The following is a 17,554-nucleotide window of genomic DNA, read 5'->3' as shown; positions in this document are numbered from 1 at the left end:
TCCATCAGCACCTTAAATTCGAATCTGATTGTTGGTTTCACAAATATCCCTAACAACACTCTTTCCTCTGACTTACCAAGGTTCCTTAAAACACTGAAAACTGCAGAACCACTTTTAAGGTACTCAACTGATTCATCAGTAACTTGGACGCGAGTAATGATCACATGAATTTCTTCCACATTTTCTCCTTTACATCTTTCTCGCTCCGAAACTCGTTTGCAACACTCTCTGGTCCATGAGTCATCAGGTGCTTTAAGCAGGTTCAGGGAATTGTAAGAGGCCCTCCAATTCTTCTTATCAAATCTCAACCATCTACTGTGCAGAATCTCCACAATTCTTCCATAATCAGGTTGTGAGTATAAATTTGCCATAATGACACTATTACCTGTGTTTTCAGGCTCCATCTCGAACAAATGATCAGAAACAAACTTCCCAAGTTCGACATCACCAGAAACTGAAACCCCATTGAGCAGTGCACCCTAGATTTTGGCATTTGGTTCAACTGACATATTAGAAATGAATTCTGTTGCTTCTGAGAGCATTCCAACTCAGCTTACAACTCCTACCATGCAAACATAATGTTCAACAGAGAGCTCAATGCCATATTTTAGAAACATCTCATTAAATACCTTCCAAGCTCCGTTGACCATCCAGGGATGGGCACAAGCTGCTAACACTGCAGTGAAAGTGGCATGATCAAGCCTAGTTCCAGATTGAATTCCCTGTGCTGCTGCTTTATGAAAGAGATACTTCTTTGTCTACTTCAACAACCTTCCCGAAGAACTTCTTCTCTAATTGATGGGGTTTTGTATGTTTCCGATGAAGGGAATGGACTCTGGAGGAAGAACACAAGCTTGACAGAACAAAGCTGTGGACGAACATTCCCTGGCATCAAATTCCATTTGTGCAGACCCATATGAGGACGATCTCAACTAGTACGAATAATTTTGAATTCCTTCTCCATATCTGATGAAAATTGGTGACTTAAAGCAAGCTGAAGCATCTTATCATATAGATATAGGGCACAATCTCTCATACCAATAGATGCCTACTGACCAACCTGAGATTTTTTGTAACACTCCTCAAATAATCAGTTTCTGCATATTTAATGAAACAGGTGCAGCTTTCATGAAAGTTTTTGGAAAAGTTCTCATGGCGCTTCTCATCAGAATCTTTGACCACAAGAATTTCAAGCAGTGGGGTTCCTGGAGATGCAATAACCAGCTATCTAGGACTGATTCCTGCCAACAAATCTTCCCACACCAGAAGTTGTATGAACTGATTTACTGGAGGGATCATGCACCACTTCCACTGATATTTGACTTGTCATCTAAGCAAGAATGGTTAGATGAAACCATGTATGATGATTGCTCACTGATCTATTCCAGAAAAAGCAGGCTTTGTCTGATCAAAAGGAAGTAGCTTGCCCTTGTAGAAATTTGAAAGTGCACAAGTAGTGTTCCTAAGCATATACAGCTTTGCATGCTAGTTCAACAGTGCTAGCAAAGTAAGCAGAGCCCCATTGCCAAGGACAAGATCACCGCATTTGAAATCTCATGATGCCACCAGTAAGCTTGTTGTCCTTTTGAAATCCAGCGCAGATCTCTTCAAGAATTAGACCAGGGGAAACAGTTATAAGATAGTACCAGATTATCAATTAATTTCAACTGTGATATAGATTTTGGAATTGAACCCGTAAGCATTTTTGCACTCAGATCCAGAGATGCTGTCTTCTTGCAATTGAAAATGTCCAAAGGAATCCACTCGATTAGTTTCCAAGTCCTCTCTTGAAACAAAATCATTTTCTACAAAAAAATCACCATCCAGGCAATCATTGGGCATTATCTCAGAATTTCCATCACAAATGAATTTCTTGGTAGCACCATTAGTAGTCTCAGCAGTCAGGCTCACTGAATCAACTCCTTCACTAGCCTATTCAAGTGTTCAATAGCAGCAAGGAATTCCCCATAGTCTATTGTTCCACTATCGTCAATCTCAACTGCATCCAATGTTGTGTCATCCTTGAGAATCTTTCCAAATGCAATCAACTGATAACATAGCTCATATAGTGTCCACTGATTCAACTGGCACAGCCTTGGCCAAAGACACTTTTGAATGGACTCCAGCATAGGGCACAGTTCTAGGAGATACAATTGAAGCAGCTCTAGTATTGGTTGGAGAGGGACTCGTCCTAATCTCTCAACCACTCGACCAACATTTATGTCCCTGGAAAAGTAAATGGATGAAGTGTTAACAGCCTCACATTTTCCACACTGTGCATACATATCTGCCAGTGCATTCCCCAAGAACAAGCCCAAGACCATCTCTCTGATTGATTAATTAATCAATCCACTTCCCCAGATCAAGTGCATCAAAAAACTAAAGAGAAAGAACAGAGGAGAACCAGAAAAAGCAAACAAACAATATATGAACCAAGAAAAGCCACATCTGATGCTCTTTCAATGGGCTTGGATTGGTGGGAAAAGTAGATTCAAACAAGAAAAAGGCAACCAATATCTTCAATTAAGGCAAAATGAAACAGAGCTTCACTGAGTTCAAATAATACTAAAAAGAACAGTGAATGAAACAATAACAATGAGCATATGAACAAGCTAGAAATCAACAAAACTCATGTGTAGCTTATGTTGTTCATAACCAAACAAGCAAACAAAACCCCAAACAGCAAGCGGAGAAGATGAAAGAACAATGGTAGTGAAGATGAACAAGAGAATGTAAAAATATTTACATAATCACATAGATTAATCATACATGATTAAAGGTTACTAACAATAGGAAATCACTATAAAGAACATACCTATTTGAGCCATGATAAAAAGAAACCGTGATTGATTGTTGCAACCAAGTCTATGGGAAAACAGAAAAACCCTTTTTATCTAGATTAGAGAGGGGACTTAGCATAACTCAAATTGGATTCTCATTGGGCCCTCCCATAATGGGCTTCAATGAGTCCCATAGCCTACACTTGCCACTCAACTGAGCTTCTACTCAAAAGATGCAAAACCTAATCCAAAATGTGATCACTAGTTAATTGGGCTCATTATATAATAGACTATCCATTAACCCGAATTTGCAAATACAAATTATTCAATTAATCTTAGTCCATATAAAAAATTTTCCAACATTCTCCCACTTGGGCTACATTAATTGTTTTTAAGGATTCATTAAATTCATTTTGAAAATAAGACTCTCGGGTTAAGTACAGAAAAGTTTATTTTGTGTGGCCACACTTTTTTTAAAGAAATGATAGTCTATAAGTAGCATCTTGTTAAACTTATCCGGTCCAACATGGTCTTAATATTGGACTATAATGGTCTATATGTTAATCTCAACAAACATAATACCCCTTATAGTCACAAATATTTATAACCATATCGACAGGGATCGTAAACCCAATAGCGTAGTAAGAAATCAATGCCAATATGTGATCATCATCAATATGCATTGTTTCTTATTAGTCCTTATTACAATTTACCAGCAAAATGAAATTGTAATTGCAATTTCTCAACAAAATGAAATTGCTACAATTTCTAAACAATATGAAATTGCTTGACTTTAACAAGTCATATGTCACCAACAATGCACCACAAAATCTCAAAATAGTGGTATTTGTGACATCCAACAGTATACAACTGTAATTCTTAAGGTTCAATATCTCAAGATACCATGTTGTATGTAATTCAATTACGACATGCTATAATATAATACTTAATTATGATGATCATAATAAAAAGATTTGAATTTTGTAAGTCGCAGAACAATAATGATCAATGTTTACATAAAACAATAATTGAAATAAAGGAAATCACAAAAGCTCTCATTAAACCAAAGAATCAAAAGACTTAATGACACCCATATTCACAACATGTTCCTTGAATGTTATGGGCTTTAAACCTTTGGTTAGAGGATCAGCTAGCATGGACTCAGTTCTTATGTGCTCAATCACAATATCTCCTTTCTTCACTAAGTCCTTGATTGTAAGGTACTTGATTTCCATATGCTTAGAACCCATACTAATCTTATTGTTCTTAGAGTAGAACACAACTGCATTATTGTCACAATAAATCACAATGGGTCGAAAGATGGAATCAACAACTTGCAACTCTAAAATCAAATTTCTTAGCCAAACAACTTGAGATGATGCACCATAACAAGCTATAAACTCAGCATACATGGTCGAGGATGCAATTAGGCTTTGTTTGACACTTTTCCATGAAATAGCTCCGCCAGCTAACATAAAAATGTATCCTGAAGTAGATTTGTGATCATCAGAACAACCACCAAAATCAGAATTTGAGTATCCAACTACCTCAAGATTATCCACCCTCCTATACACAAGCATAAAATCCTTTGTTCTTTGTAGATATCTCATGACTTTTTTTGCAGCAACCCAATGATCATGTCCAGGATTCGATAAATATCTACCAAGAATGTTAACAATGAAGGCGATATCAGGTCTTGTACATACTTGTGCATACATCAGGCTACCAATGGCACTAGCATAAGGAATAGTCTTCATGGCATCCTTTTTCAAATCATTCTTTGGACACTGTTCATTACTGAGTTTATCTCCCTTCACAACAGGTACATCACTAGCTTTGCACGTCTGCATATTGAATCTTTTAAGCACACAATTGATATAGGCTCTCTGAGATAGCCCAAGGAGGTTTCGAGATCTATCACGATAAATCTCAATACCCAACACAAAAGATGCTTCTCTAAGATCCTTCATGTCAAAATTAGCAGACAAAATACGCTTGGTATCATTCAAGAGATTCACATTGCTACTAGCAAGTAGAATGTCATCGATATAGAGAACCATGAAAATGTATTTGCTCCCATTAACCTTCATGTAAATGCACTTATCAAACTTGTTCTTTATAAAACCAAAAGATGTTACAATTTTGTCAAATTTCAAGTACCACTGGCGAGAAGCTTGCTTGAGACCATAAATTGACCTTTTCAATTTGCATACCATGTTCTCTTTTCCATTTTCCTTAAATCCTTCAGGTTGTGACATGTAGGCCTTGTCGCTCAAATCACCATTGAGAAAAGCTATCTTGACATCCATCTGATGAAGCTCTAAGTCAAAATGAGCTACCAACGCCATAACTAGCCTAAAGGAATCTTTGGTAGAGACTGGTGAGAAAGTCTCTATGAAATCAATGCCCTCTCGCTGTGTATACCCATTAGCAACCAACTGAGCCTTGTATCTTTCAACATTTTCTTTGTTGTCTCTTTTGGTCTTGAAGGCCCACGGGTCGTGAACTTCTTTTCCCGGAGAAGAAGCAATGACGGTATCTGGGGAATAAGCATCGGCTAACTCTGTGCCAGCAGCCGCGGTAATACAGAGGATGCAAGCGTTATCCGGAATGATTGGGCGTAAAGCGTCTGTAGGTGGCTTTTTAAGTCCGCCGTCAAATCCCGGTGGCAGTCAATCAATATATATTGATCCGAAATCTGATTCAAATCCAATATAGCACCTATGGGTACATAAGAAATGTATTGAATCAATTCTTTTTAATGAAATACCCATTTGCATCCAATAGGTTTATATCCTTTGGGAAGATCAACAAGTTCCCAAACATCATTGTTTGACATAGACTACATCTCATCTCTCATGGCAATCAACAATTCATTTGCCTTATCACTACTGAGAGCTTCACAATAAGTAGTAGGGTCCACTTCTTCTACAATGTCACTCTCCTTCTCCAAGGTAAACATAATAATCGTTAGATAAGGCAGGTCTCCTAGTTCTTTGTGATTTCCTCATTTCCATAGGAGGAATCTCATCCACAATAGGGCTTATTTCGATAGTAGGGAAATTGACAGTAGCAACTCCTTGTTGAATCCCATAATCAAAAGCTTCAACATCAAGGTTAACGTCTGAGACTGGCAAACGTAAAAAAATAACATCCATCGGTTCCACTCTTTCATCGGATTGAGAGGGTATACTATCAGCAACATCCAACTCTAAAAACTTTGCCACTTGAGACTCAACAATTCTAATGCCACGAGTCGAACAATAAAACTTGTATCCTTTTGAGTGACTAGGATATCCAATAAAGTAGCACCTAGTAGTTCTCGAATTCGTCTTCTTTAAAGAAGGATCATAGATTTTCACCTCAGCTGGACATCCCCATACTTTAAAATGATTCAAACTAGGTTTTCTGTCTGTCCATAGTTCAAACGGTGTTTTAGGCATAGACTTACTAGGAACACGGTTCAGAATGTAGGTTGCTGTTTTAATGGCTTCACCCCATAAGTATTCTGGCAAATTTGATCTACCCATCATGCTCCTCTTCATTTCCATAAGAGTGCGGTTGCGCCTTTCTGCTACGCCATTTTGTTCAAGACTACCAGGCATAGTATACTGAGCAACAATACCATTATCTTGTAAGTACCTTGCAAAAGGTCCCTTTTGTTGTCCAACATTACCATGCTTTCCATAATATTCACCACCTCGATCAGATCTCACAATTTTGATGACTTTCCCTAGTTGTTTCTCAACTTCAATTCGAAAGACTTTGAACATTTCAAGAGCATTTGTCTTTTCTTTGATAAAAAATACATAGCCATAACGAGAAAAATCATCAATGAAAGTAATGAAGTACTTGTTGCCATACAAGGTAGTGGAATAAGGTCCACTAATGTCTGTATGAACAATCTCCAACAAATTTTGATTACGAGTTGCACCATTTTTCTTATTCTTTGTCAATTTTCCTTTCGCACAATCAACACAAATTTCTAAGTCATCAGACTCAAGATGGGGAAGAATCCCAGAACTAATTAAGTGTTCTACTCGTTCTTTAGAAATGTGCCCCAAACGCTTATGTCATAACAATGAAGATATTTCCTTAATCAAAGGTCTTTTAGCAACATTGTTTTCAACATTGTAAGAACAAGTAGATAACAACGACAATCTATAAAGCCCGTCAGATAAAACATAATTGCCAATCACTTTAGAGTCATAAATCACATCAACTCTTTTATTTTCAAAAGTGAAACTATATCCAGCTTTATCAAGTACTGAAAGGGAAATTAAATTTCTTCTAAACGAAGGTACACAAAAAACATTGTCCAAAACAAGTTGAAAACCATAATCTAATTCTAAAACAGCAACGCCAATATGCTCAACCTCAATCCTGATGTCACTACCAACTTTAAGCTTTGACTCTTTTTCACTTGGCTTCCTCAGATTTCTTATCCCCTGTAAAGAAGTTGCAACATGAATAGTAGCACCACTGTCAAGTCACCATGAATTTAAAGGAACATTAACTAAATTAGATTCAAAATAGACATAGGCAGATAGCATACCCTTTTCATTCTTTTTCTTCTCTAGCCAATTCTTAAACTTAAAGCAATCAACCCTCTTGTGACCCTTTTTGTTGTAGTGATAGCACTTAAGGTCTGTGTTCTTGGCATTTCCATTCTTCTGTTTTTCACTCGCACTCTTCTTGAAATTCTTATTTTTCTTATGACTATGGAAGTTGGGCTTTCTAGTCTTTTCAACTCTTTTTTTATTATTCGGTTTTCCAAGAGCAACGAGATGAGCAAATTCATTCATTCTTTTCTCTTTTCAACTTTTCTTTCTCAGCCACACACTTAGGGATCAGGTCATTCACACCCCAAGATTGATTCAGGGTGTTGTATGCAGTCTTGATTTGGCTAAAAGAAAGATGGTAGAGTATTGAGGGCTTGATGAATAATAAACTTAAAGGGAATGAGAATGTCTAGTGTTTTCAATCTAGTCTGAAAATGCACCATTTTTAGGATATACTCACGAACCCCTTTCATATCATCATACCTCATATTCATCAATTCATCCATAAAATGCCCAGCTTCAGCATTGTCAGATGTTTGGTATCTATTTGCCACAGCAACGAGAAATTCCTTAGCATTGTTGCTCTCAGGTATTCCTCCAAGGAGATGCTCAGCAATGGACCTCTTGATTGAAATGAGACTCAAACGGTTCGATCTTTCCCATTTTGCATAATGAGCTCTCATAGCTTTAGTGTTTCCATTAGTAGGCTTAAGAGGTTCATCTTCACGTAGAGCCATGTCCAAGTCCATCATTCCTAAAACAAACTCTATGTCTGATCTCCATCTCTTATAGTTCGACCTACTTAGAATTTCAATTGTAGCATTATTGTTGTTCACAGCAAAGGAAACTGATTGACAAAATTTTGCAACTAGATCAATTATGGGCAATAGGTAAAAAAAACTTAAATAATCATAAGCAATACAATACAAGAATCAATTGTACTATCATAAACTCCCATTTGGCAGAGTCCACAATAAATAACTATTCTCTAAGCATGAAGATCAACAAATAATTCATTAAAATTTATTTCCTTTGGGCAAATAAATTTATCAAATTATTTATCTCATTCAATATCCTCATGTTGTTAAATTAATTTGCACAATAACCCCCTTTGGGCAGGTGATTGTACAAATTAATTTAAGATTTTTCCCATCAACAAAATAGGAACTGATAAACTTGCAAATTTTGATGGTTAAATCACTTTGGTGAAATAACCTCAACAATTCACATGCAACGTTCCAAAATTGGGTAAATTAAAAAAAATTGCCCAACAACAATAGTGCATATTAGCGATATATATGCATATGATCAATTATATTTGCAAGAATTTGAACAACAATTTTTTTTATTACACTTTAACCTAATTATTTAACTAGTTTATGTGATTTAACATAATCACATAGATTAATCATACATGATTAAAGGTTACTAACAATAAGAAATCATTATAAAGAACATACCTATTTGAGCCATGATAAAAAGAAACTATGATTGATTGTTGCAACCAAGTTTTCCTCTCTATGATCTTGATAATAGCTATGGTGGCTCTATGGGAAAACAAAAAAACCCTTTTTATCCAGATTAGAGAGGGGACTTAGCATAACTCAAATTGGATTCTCATTGGGCCCTCCCATAATGGGCTTCAATGAGACCCATAGCCTACACTTGCCACTCAATTGAGTTTCTACTCAAAAGGTGCAAAACCCAATCCAAAATGTGATCACTAGTTAATTGGGCTCATTATATAATAGACTATCTATTAACCCGAATTTGCAAATACAAATTATTCAATTAATCTTAATCCATATAAAAATTTTCCAACATTAGTGGGGAACATGTGGCATGTGCTGGAGGTCATCTTCAACCTCCAACATTGGGTCCAAAATTCTGCAATATGGATCAAATGACCTAGTTGCAACTCGGATTACAAACAATTGAAAAAAAAGGTTTTTTTGATCGGGATCTTGAGGGGTTTTAAACTTTAGGTTGTTTCTAACAATTCTAGGACATTTAATCATAAAAAAAAAAAAAAAAACTTAAAGATCTCCATAATTGATTAACAAAATTCGGTTTTTCATACCTCCATAGCCAAGATTGAAAAACTCTATTTTAACACCTATTTCGGCCTCATTTTACATGTATTTTTACCTTAACAATATAATAAATCTCTCTACAACAATTAATTAAACAAAAAAAAACTTCTCAATCTTGCTCAATTTTTATTTTATTTTTTTAAAAAAATAAAAAAATAAAACGAATTTTCTAGGGTTCATACCCATATTTTCGAATTTTCAATTTTCACCAATTTGAGCCAAAAAACCAAAATTGATGCTACATATCAACTATAATATATGTAAACAAAAAAAATCTAAGAGTTCAATTTGAGTAAAACACAATAATTTGAACAAATAAAATTTTTCTTGAATTTTTAAACAAGAAAATTCCAAAAATTTAAAAACTTAATTACTCCAAATTTAAACAATGAAATTGCACATATGATATATCAATTTGAAGCTTGTGACAAGAGGAACAAAAGGCCTAAAGTTTCACAATCAAAAGAAACTAAAAAAAACATACACATTCATGGATCACAGATTCGGCTCTGAAAAGAAAATAAAATAAGAAACTAAAAGTTTTATTTTCGATTTCCAAATGTAGATCCTAAATCATGTAAATCGGGCTTTGATACCACATGTAAAAATATTTACATAATCACATAGATTAATCATACATGATTAAAGGTTACTAATAATAGGAAATCGCTATAAAGAACATACCTATTTGAGCCATGATAAAAAAAAATCGTGATTGATTGTTGCAACCAAGTCTTCCTCTCTATGATCTTGATAATAGCTATGGTGGCTCTATGGGAAAATAGAAAAGCCCTTTTTATCTAGATTAGAGAGAGGACTTAGTATAACTCAAATTGGATTCTCATTGGGCCCTCCCATAATGGGCTTCAATGAGACCCATAACCTATACTTGCCACTCAACTAAGGTTCTACTCAAAAGATGCAAAACCCAATCCAAAATGTGATCACTAGTTAATTGGGCTCATTATATAATAGACTATCAATTAACCCGAATTTGCAAATACAAATTATTCAATTAATGTTAGTCCATATAAAAAATTTTCCAACAAAGAACACAGTAAACTTACCTGAGAGCTCCTCTAAAGCAAAGATTTTGTTGACTTCTCAATGCTCCTCTTTTCTGGGAAAACCAGCAAGAAAATGAAAATCCCTTGAAAGCTCCTTCACAGTTCTTGCCCAGCCAGAGAATCCCTCTTCCCTAAAACAAAACCTCACTCCAAAAATCCTCTCTCCGTGAACTTTTCTTCCTATGCAAGCCTCTCCCTAAAACCTCGAATCCTCCCGCCCTCTGCCTCACACTGTTCTAAAACCTTCTCAACCAGAAGGATCCCCATACTTCCTACCTCACTGCACTCTAACCAACCTCTACAGCCCACAGCTCTCTCCGTCTGTTTTTTTTCATTTTTTTTTTCCTTCTTCGGTCCCTCTAAGACCAGTTCTCTGCAGCAGCTTCTCTACTATCTCTATTTCCTTTCTAACAGCCAAAAAACTGCTCACTAAAGCTAATTGTCCCCCTGTAGCCCACTACTAGTCTGCAGAAAAGTGCCTCCTCCAGGTGGCAAAAGGAAGCTGCTCACAAAGGGCCCGAAAATAGCTTTAGACTATAAAAAGGAAGAATAGAATGAGGTCACATGTCCTCGTCCTGAGTCACGCTGTCAAAAACCTTAAAGTCCTTGAGAACGAACGCAAAAAAAAAAAAAAAAGTAAAAAACTAATCTTAAAGGACCGACCGAAATAATCTTGTAATGATTAGGGATGGCAATGGGGCGGGTTTTTTCGGGTACCCGCCCCGCCCCGCCCCTAATGGGATGGGGATCAATTTTAATAAACGGGTTTGGGAAATTTTTTTAAAACCCGGGACGGGTTCGGGGCGGGTTCGGGTATTGCCTCACCCCACCTCGCCCCGCCCCGCCCCGTTTATAACATATAATATATATTCTACACATCCCCCATCTCCCATATCCATTCATACCCTCATAATCGGGTTCAGGGTGGTCCTCAACTGCTTCAGCAGAGCAGATTTAAAATCAATAGAGGAGAGAAGATCCTGTCGTGTAGAGAAATCAAGAGTGGAATTGGAAGAATTAGAAGGAATAGGCGCAGAATCAACAAATGCAGTATGGTTCCAAAGAGAGAAGAGACTCAACTGTTGCTGCCTCAACAAATACAAAGCTCACAATTCGGATTCCCTCATACGATCAGTGGGAGAATCGGCTTTAACGATGGAAATACTGGTGGTAAATAAGTTTCGAACATCTGTGGTGAAATAAATGAGGACGATGAAGAGAGGGGGGAAGATGGTGAAAAGGTACCTCTTATTGAAGGAGAAACGATGAGCAGAAATTCCAGACTTGAAATCCTCGATCTGGAAGCCGGATTGATGAGGGAGCTTCTGCTCATGTTCGTCAATTAGGTTTTGTTGATCCTCCTCATCGTCGGAAGATTTTCTCTCCATTTCAAAACGCAATGCTGAAATGCCCAAAGGCCCGATTCAATTTCAAAGAATGGAGAGTGAGTTTATGTATGTATTTAGAAAATCAAAGAGGAAAGTTAAACGGGGCGGATATGAGAATTTATCATACCCGTCCCGCCCGCCCCGCCCCGTTTAAATTTTTAAATGGGACGGGGATGGGAATTATTTTAAATAAACGGGGCGGGGTTGGGATGGAGGCGACCCGTCCCGAACCCGCCCCGTTGCCATCCCTAGTAATGATCTCCAAATTGTAATTCAAAAATCAATAATGAGCGGTATAAAGTAAGAGAAAAAATAATAAAAAAAATACATGTATTATGAGGAAAAAATCGAAGGGATAAACTTTATTTTTTCTAATTTACGCCAATAAAAATTTATATATTATATATAAGTTATAAATATTTTCTAATTCTAACCATAAAAAACAAGAACTACATCATTATTAATTAAATTTTTTTTTTCACTCAATTTTTCTACAAATAATCTATCAATAAAAAAAATATATATTTTATTTTTCCTAACTTTTCCGTTTATCCTACTTTTCATCTTTTATCTTGGCCTTTGTTCGTGACTTTTCCTCCTAACCGCATTGATAGTCGGTACAATCATTATTACCGCGTTGATAGACGGTACAATCATTATTAGTGATGGCTCAAAAGATAGGAGATGGTGGAAGACCAGGAAGCGGAAGGGGTAGACTCTTGAGGATTTGGAGTTTCACGGCCACGGTGGTGGGTGGTGCTGAGCGGCAACTGCAGATAAGGGACGGGGCTGCTTTAGCCTTGTAGGTGAGTGTTGTTATTCAATTATGCCTTCCTGTTGACCTGTAATTTCAATTTGTCAAGAGGTGAAATAAATTGGAACTAGTTTATAATCATAGAGATGTAGTTGGATCCTGCTGGTTTAATATCTATATTTAATTAAGAAACAATGGTTTCTGATCTGGAGCCTAGTCTTAGGATAGAGTTAGCGAAGAGCCTGGCCAGCAGTTGGGAAGAAGTTGTAAAGATATACGAGCGAGAACCAAGAGCTCACAAGATCAGGATCAGCCAATCGGGGAACACAGCATTGCATATAGCAGTTTCATGTGAGCAATAAGACACAGTAGAACAACTAGTGAAATCGATTGCTAAGAATGGGCATCTAAGGGATGTTCTATCTATAGAGAATGGAGATGGGAACAATCCTCTCCATTTGGCAGCCTCACTGGGAAGCATTTCCATGTGCAAATGCATCACTGATGAGTGTAAAGAACTGTTGGGTCGCCGCAACCGAGAGGGTGATACGCCCCTTTTAAGGGCAGTTCGCTATGGCAAGAAAGAGGCTTTCCTCTGGTTGTATGGTATGTGTGAAGGCAACACAGCCACTGGCTACTGTAAGAACGGCGATGGTAAAAACGTTCTCCATCTTGCCATTGAAGGAGGACACATGGGTAAGCAATATTAGGGTGCTGTTCTTCAGTCTACATGTTTTATTTCTTAATTATAATATTAGGTTAAATCATGGTCTGTGGTGGACGGACAGATTTGGCGTTTCAAATTATTCATAAGGAGGAAGATCTCATGGACTCTTTTGACCGTGAAGGAATCTCCCCTCTGCATGTCCGAGCTGAGAAGCCTACTGCATTCAGAAGCGGAATTCATGTCAGCTTGCTCAACAAAATCATGTATCATTGTAAGATTCTCCCTACCAATCAAAAAACTTGGGGCTGAATTGAATCCAGCGCGTGCATCATTTGTTATCTTGTATCTGATATCTCCATCAAGGCCATAAATTTTTGACAGTTCCCCTTGTTAATCAAATTGGAAGGTCTTTTTGTTGAAGAGCTCGTCCCAGGGGCTCCCAAAGCAAAAAGATGATTAAATTACCAGGTGGGACTGAATCATTTAGAAGAATTTTTTTTCTTTTTGTGGCTTCCTGATCACTTTCTTAATGCTGCAACCATAATTCATAGTCAAGGTAGTTAATTAGTATGAGACAGTAACAAATATGGTCATAATTCAGCATAAGAGATGTCAATCGATCCCTCTTTCAGTACATTCTTGCTCATGTGTGCTGTGACCAATCTATACCCCAAGTAATTAGTGGAAAAAAATGCAGGAAAATCTAAAAAGCACTTGGATCAAGAGAATCCTGAAGAAGGGCAAGGAATTGAACTTCATGGTGAGTGTAGGATCTACTTGATTTAGGCTAAAACACTCTTAAAAGCAACTTCAAGGAAACACTGATTCCTACACCTTTGTATAGGTCATAATTCAAGCAATATTGGAGCTCAAGGACACAAAACATTCCCCTCAAAATATTGCAGATGCCTGAGGTTCATCAAGCTTCTTGTATCCCAAGTACTGCTGGTTATCATCTCCGTGCTGCCAGGTATAACACCATATTACCATCCCAAATTTCTCTTGTATTAATTTCCAAAACAATAGAGGTTCAAAGTACGTTCTTGTTTCTTTGTGGATACATGTTTAGGTTCAAGTCAGATAAGGAAGCTAAAAGAGAAAAAGGAGATGCATGTGTGGTCTCTTCGGATCATGAACAAACTACTTGAACATGCTGCGAGGCATACATATGAAATGAATCCCAAACATGATGAGCCAAGCCAACGTCATTATGATTGTTGTATTTCAGAGTATGGATACTTCCGAAGGGGAGGAGGTAGCCTCTATGTCAACCCTGTTCATTACAAATAAACTTCTTGGTATATATATATATATATATAGAAAGATGCGGAGACAAGGTAACTGACCACCCTCTCCAATATCTTTAACCGATATTGAGGAGAGGCAGATCCGGTGCAGAGTAATCACAATTCAAATTCTTCAGATTTTGACCATTGCTATCAGTCTGTCGGTCAATTGGGCTTTCTCTTGTAGTAGAAGAATGAATTTTGTTTTCTTTGCAGCTTTGGAGACGCCGATACTAGTTGCATCAAAGAATGGCATCATGGAAATGGTAACGAAAATCCTGGAACTGTTTCCCATGGCCATTTATGACACCCACAAAGAAAATTGGAAGAACACAGTACTGATGGCAGTAGAGAATAGGCAATCACATATATATGACTTCTTACTCAACAGAAAACATCTTCTTGATAGAGAAATTGCATTTCGTGCTGTTGATTACCACAGAAATACTGCATTACATCTAGCTGGAAAGCTAGCAGGTTACCACCACCGCCAGCATATCCCCACCAGCATGTTGCAAATGCAGTGGGAAGTCAAATGGTACCAGGTATGCAAAACTCAAGCCAAGCTTTAAATTAGCTTTTGAGAAATTACTGTCAACTGATGAATAATAACTTAAATTATGCACTTGGTTCAATGCAGTACGTGCAGAATTCCGTGCGATTTGATATTAGAAAAAATCGGGATGAATGTACTCCAGATGAGATCTTCCAAAAAAACCATGCAAATCTTGAAGATGAAAGCAAACGACGGGATAGCACATCCAATTCCTGTTCTTTCATTGCAGCACTCATAGCAACTGTTGCCTTTGCCTCATCAGCCTCTGTGCCTGGTGGAGTAAACCAAGACACAGGGTACCAATTCTTCTACACCATCTGGCTTCAGTATTTTTGCAATGTCATCCCTACTTGCTCTTAGCTGTTCAATGATCTCCTTGCTAATATTCCTCGCCATTTTCGTCTCCAAGGACCAAAACCAAGATTTTACTAGAAACTTGCCGAGGAAATTTTTACTTGGTACAACCTCTCTCTTCATATCCACAGCGGCCATGTTGACCTGTTTCTGCTCTGGGAACTTCTTGATGCTTAAGCATCAATTAAAATATGCTGCAATTCCGGTATATGCACTCACCGGCTTGGTAATGGCATACTTTGTTCTCAAGCACTTTCCATTATTTATTGATCTTATGAAGGCTACATTTCGTAAGGTGCCTGAGCGTATATACAAGGAGTATCTGTAGATTGCTTTCCCTCTGGGCGCAAGGAGGACCTTATGCCATGGTGATGGCCAGATCTGATGATGATGTAATTTTTCAGTTGTTTTGTGTCTTTCAAATTTATGTATGACTGTAATCTTCCTCCTGGAGTACAGATTCTTATCAAATTGATTGATAAACACGCAAACAATGGTGACTTCGTTAAGCCTCCCATTCTCCCCTTGCATTCCCGTAAAGGCCTCCAAAGCTCTATTCATCTCTCCGTTTCTCATAAACACCCATCAATCATTGCTGTCCAACAAGCCGTATCCTTCCTCCCGACCAGACCAAAAACAGTACCAGCTCCCTCAACCAGAGTCCCTGATCACTATAAAGAGGAGATCAGCACGGTGGATGCGACAACATCTTCAGGCATTTCATCAAACATCCAACGTGCATCCCCCGATTCCCCTCATTTTCCGTAGAACTCCATCATCCTCAACTTCATCAAACGGTTTGAGCAGGAGCCCAGCTTCATAGCCCGGCCCGGCTGTGGATCTCTTTCCCCTCCCTTAAAGCCGATTGGGAGCTACATGCTTTCAAATTAGGATTCGTAAAGGAAAAGTTATTAATATATACCCGTATTCCTGTCTTAATAAAAATATGAGAGACTAATAATAAATCAAAAGGTTATATTAACGAGAAAAAGATAAGGACGAGAAAAAGCTTTATCAAGTCAGAAGGATACACTCTCTAAAGAGAAAATACGCTTCTTCTCCATAAAATTGATTAGCGTTCTTTTCTTTTAAGTTATGTTTGGTTCTCAAAAAATATTATAAAAAGAAAAAAAATGTAAAGAAAATGATTTTTTTTATATTTATTTGTTTTATAAAAAATATTAAAAAACCAAATATAATTAAAATTAGTTAAAAATTTATATATTTTTAAATTATTTAATATTTATATCAATAAATTAAAATAATAAAAATAAGTTTGAAATAACAAATAAAAATAATTTATCGACTTTTAACCCATTTTTTATTTTCCTTCACTTTTTATTTCCTTTCACTTTTCTTTTATATTTTATTTTCCCAGCATTTTTCCTCAAATTTTTCGTAAACCAAACATAACTTATAGTCAAATTGTTAAAAAAAAATTAATTTTACGACCTAAGTATCAATCATTATCCTCCAAAAAAAAAAAATGAAGATTACAATAAAATTTTCCTCCTGATTTAACTCAAGAGTTCTTTTCTATGTAAAACTACTCAATTTATATAATACATGATAATAGAACAAAAGTGGAGAACATGATTTCTGATACCTGAAAAATTAAATAATAATAAAAATTAAGATAGAATCATATATAATTAAATAACATAAACATGAAAATTATAAATTTTAATTTACATATAATAGTAATAAGAGTGAAGGAGCTTAAAGGCTATGAAGGGATCCTGAAAATGACCATTTCTTATGAGTTGAGTATAGATTGCAAGGGCTCGGTTGATGTGTTTGAGTATGTGCAACACAAAGATTATTTTTTTTGGATACGTTAGAATGAATGTACCAAATACCGATAAACTCATATATCATACTATGAACTATTTATTTTATTATAAAACAATGCATTTAAATTTCTTTTTCAGGTTATTACTATCTTATAAATACAAACTATGAAAATAGAGAGGAGTTCCTTACTCCATTTATAGGATATCATTTAAATAAATGGAAACCCAAGTTAATACTAAAATATCGCATTGAT

General features: G+C 36.6%; 1 protein-coding gene across 1 annotated transcript in view; it reads left to right on the top strand.

Annotated features, from left to right (window-relative positions):
- Positions 1-16,275, top strand: part of LOC117918030 — a 28,893-nt gene extending 12,618 nt beyond the window's left edge. The window contains exons 5-10 of the mRNA XM_034834563.1: positions 14,156-14,281; positions 14,381-14,566; positions 14,814-15,142; positions 15,238-15,449; positions 15,514-15,733; positions 15,967-16,275. Coding sequence (XP_034690454.1) covers positions 14,156-14,281; positions 14,381-14,566; positions 14,814-15,142; positions 15,238-15,449; positions 15,514-15,733; positions 15,967-16,275 — 1,382 coding nt within the window. The remainder of the gene's footprint in view (positions 1-14,155; positions 14,282-14,380; positions 14,567-14,813; positions 15,143-15,237; positions 15,450-15,513; positions 15,734-15,966) is intronic.
- The last annotated feature ends 1,279 nt before the right edge of the window (positions 16,276-17,554 follow it).

Source organism: Vitis riparia, chromosome 7, assembly GCF_004353265.1.
Source record: "Vitis riparia cultivar Riparia Gloire de Montpellier isolate 1030 chromosome 7, EGFV_Vit.rip_1.0, whole genome shotgun sequence".
Taxonomy (NCBI): Eukaryota; Viridiplantae; Streptophyta; class Magnoliopsida; order Vitales; family Vitaceae; genus Vitis; species Vitis riparia.
Note: the sequence above shows the minus strand (reverse complement) of the source record. Positions and strands in the feature narration are given on the sequence as shown.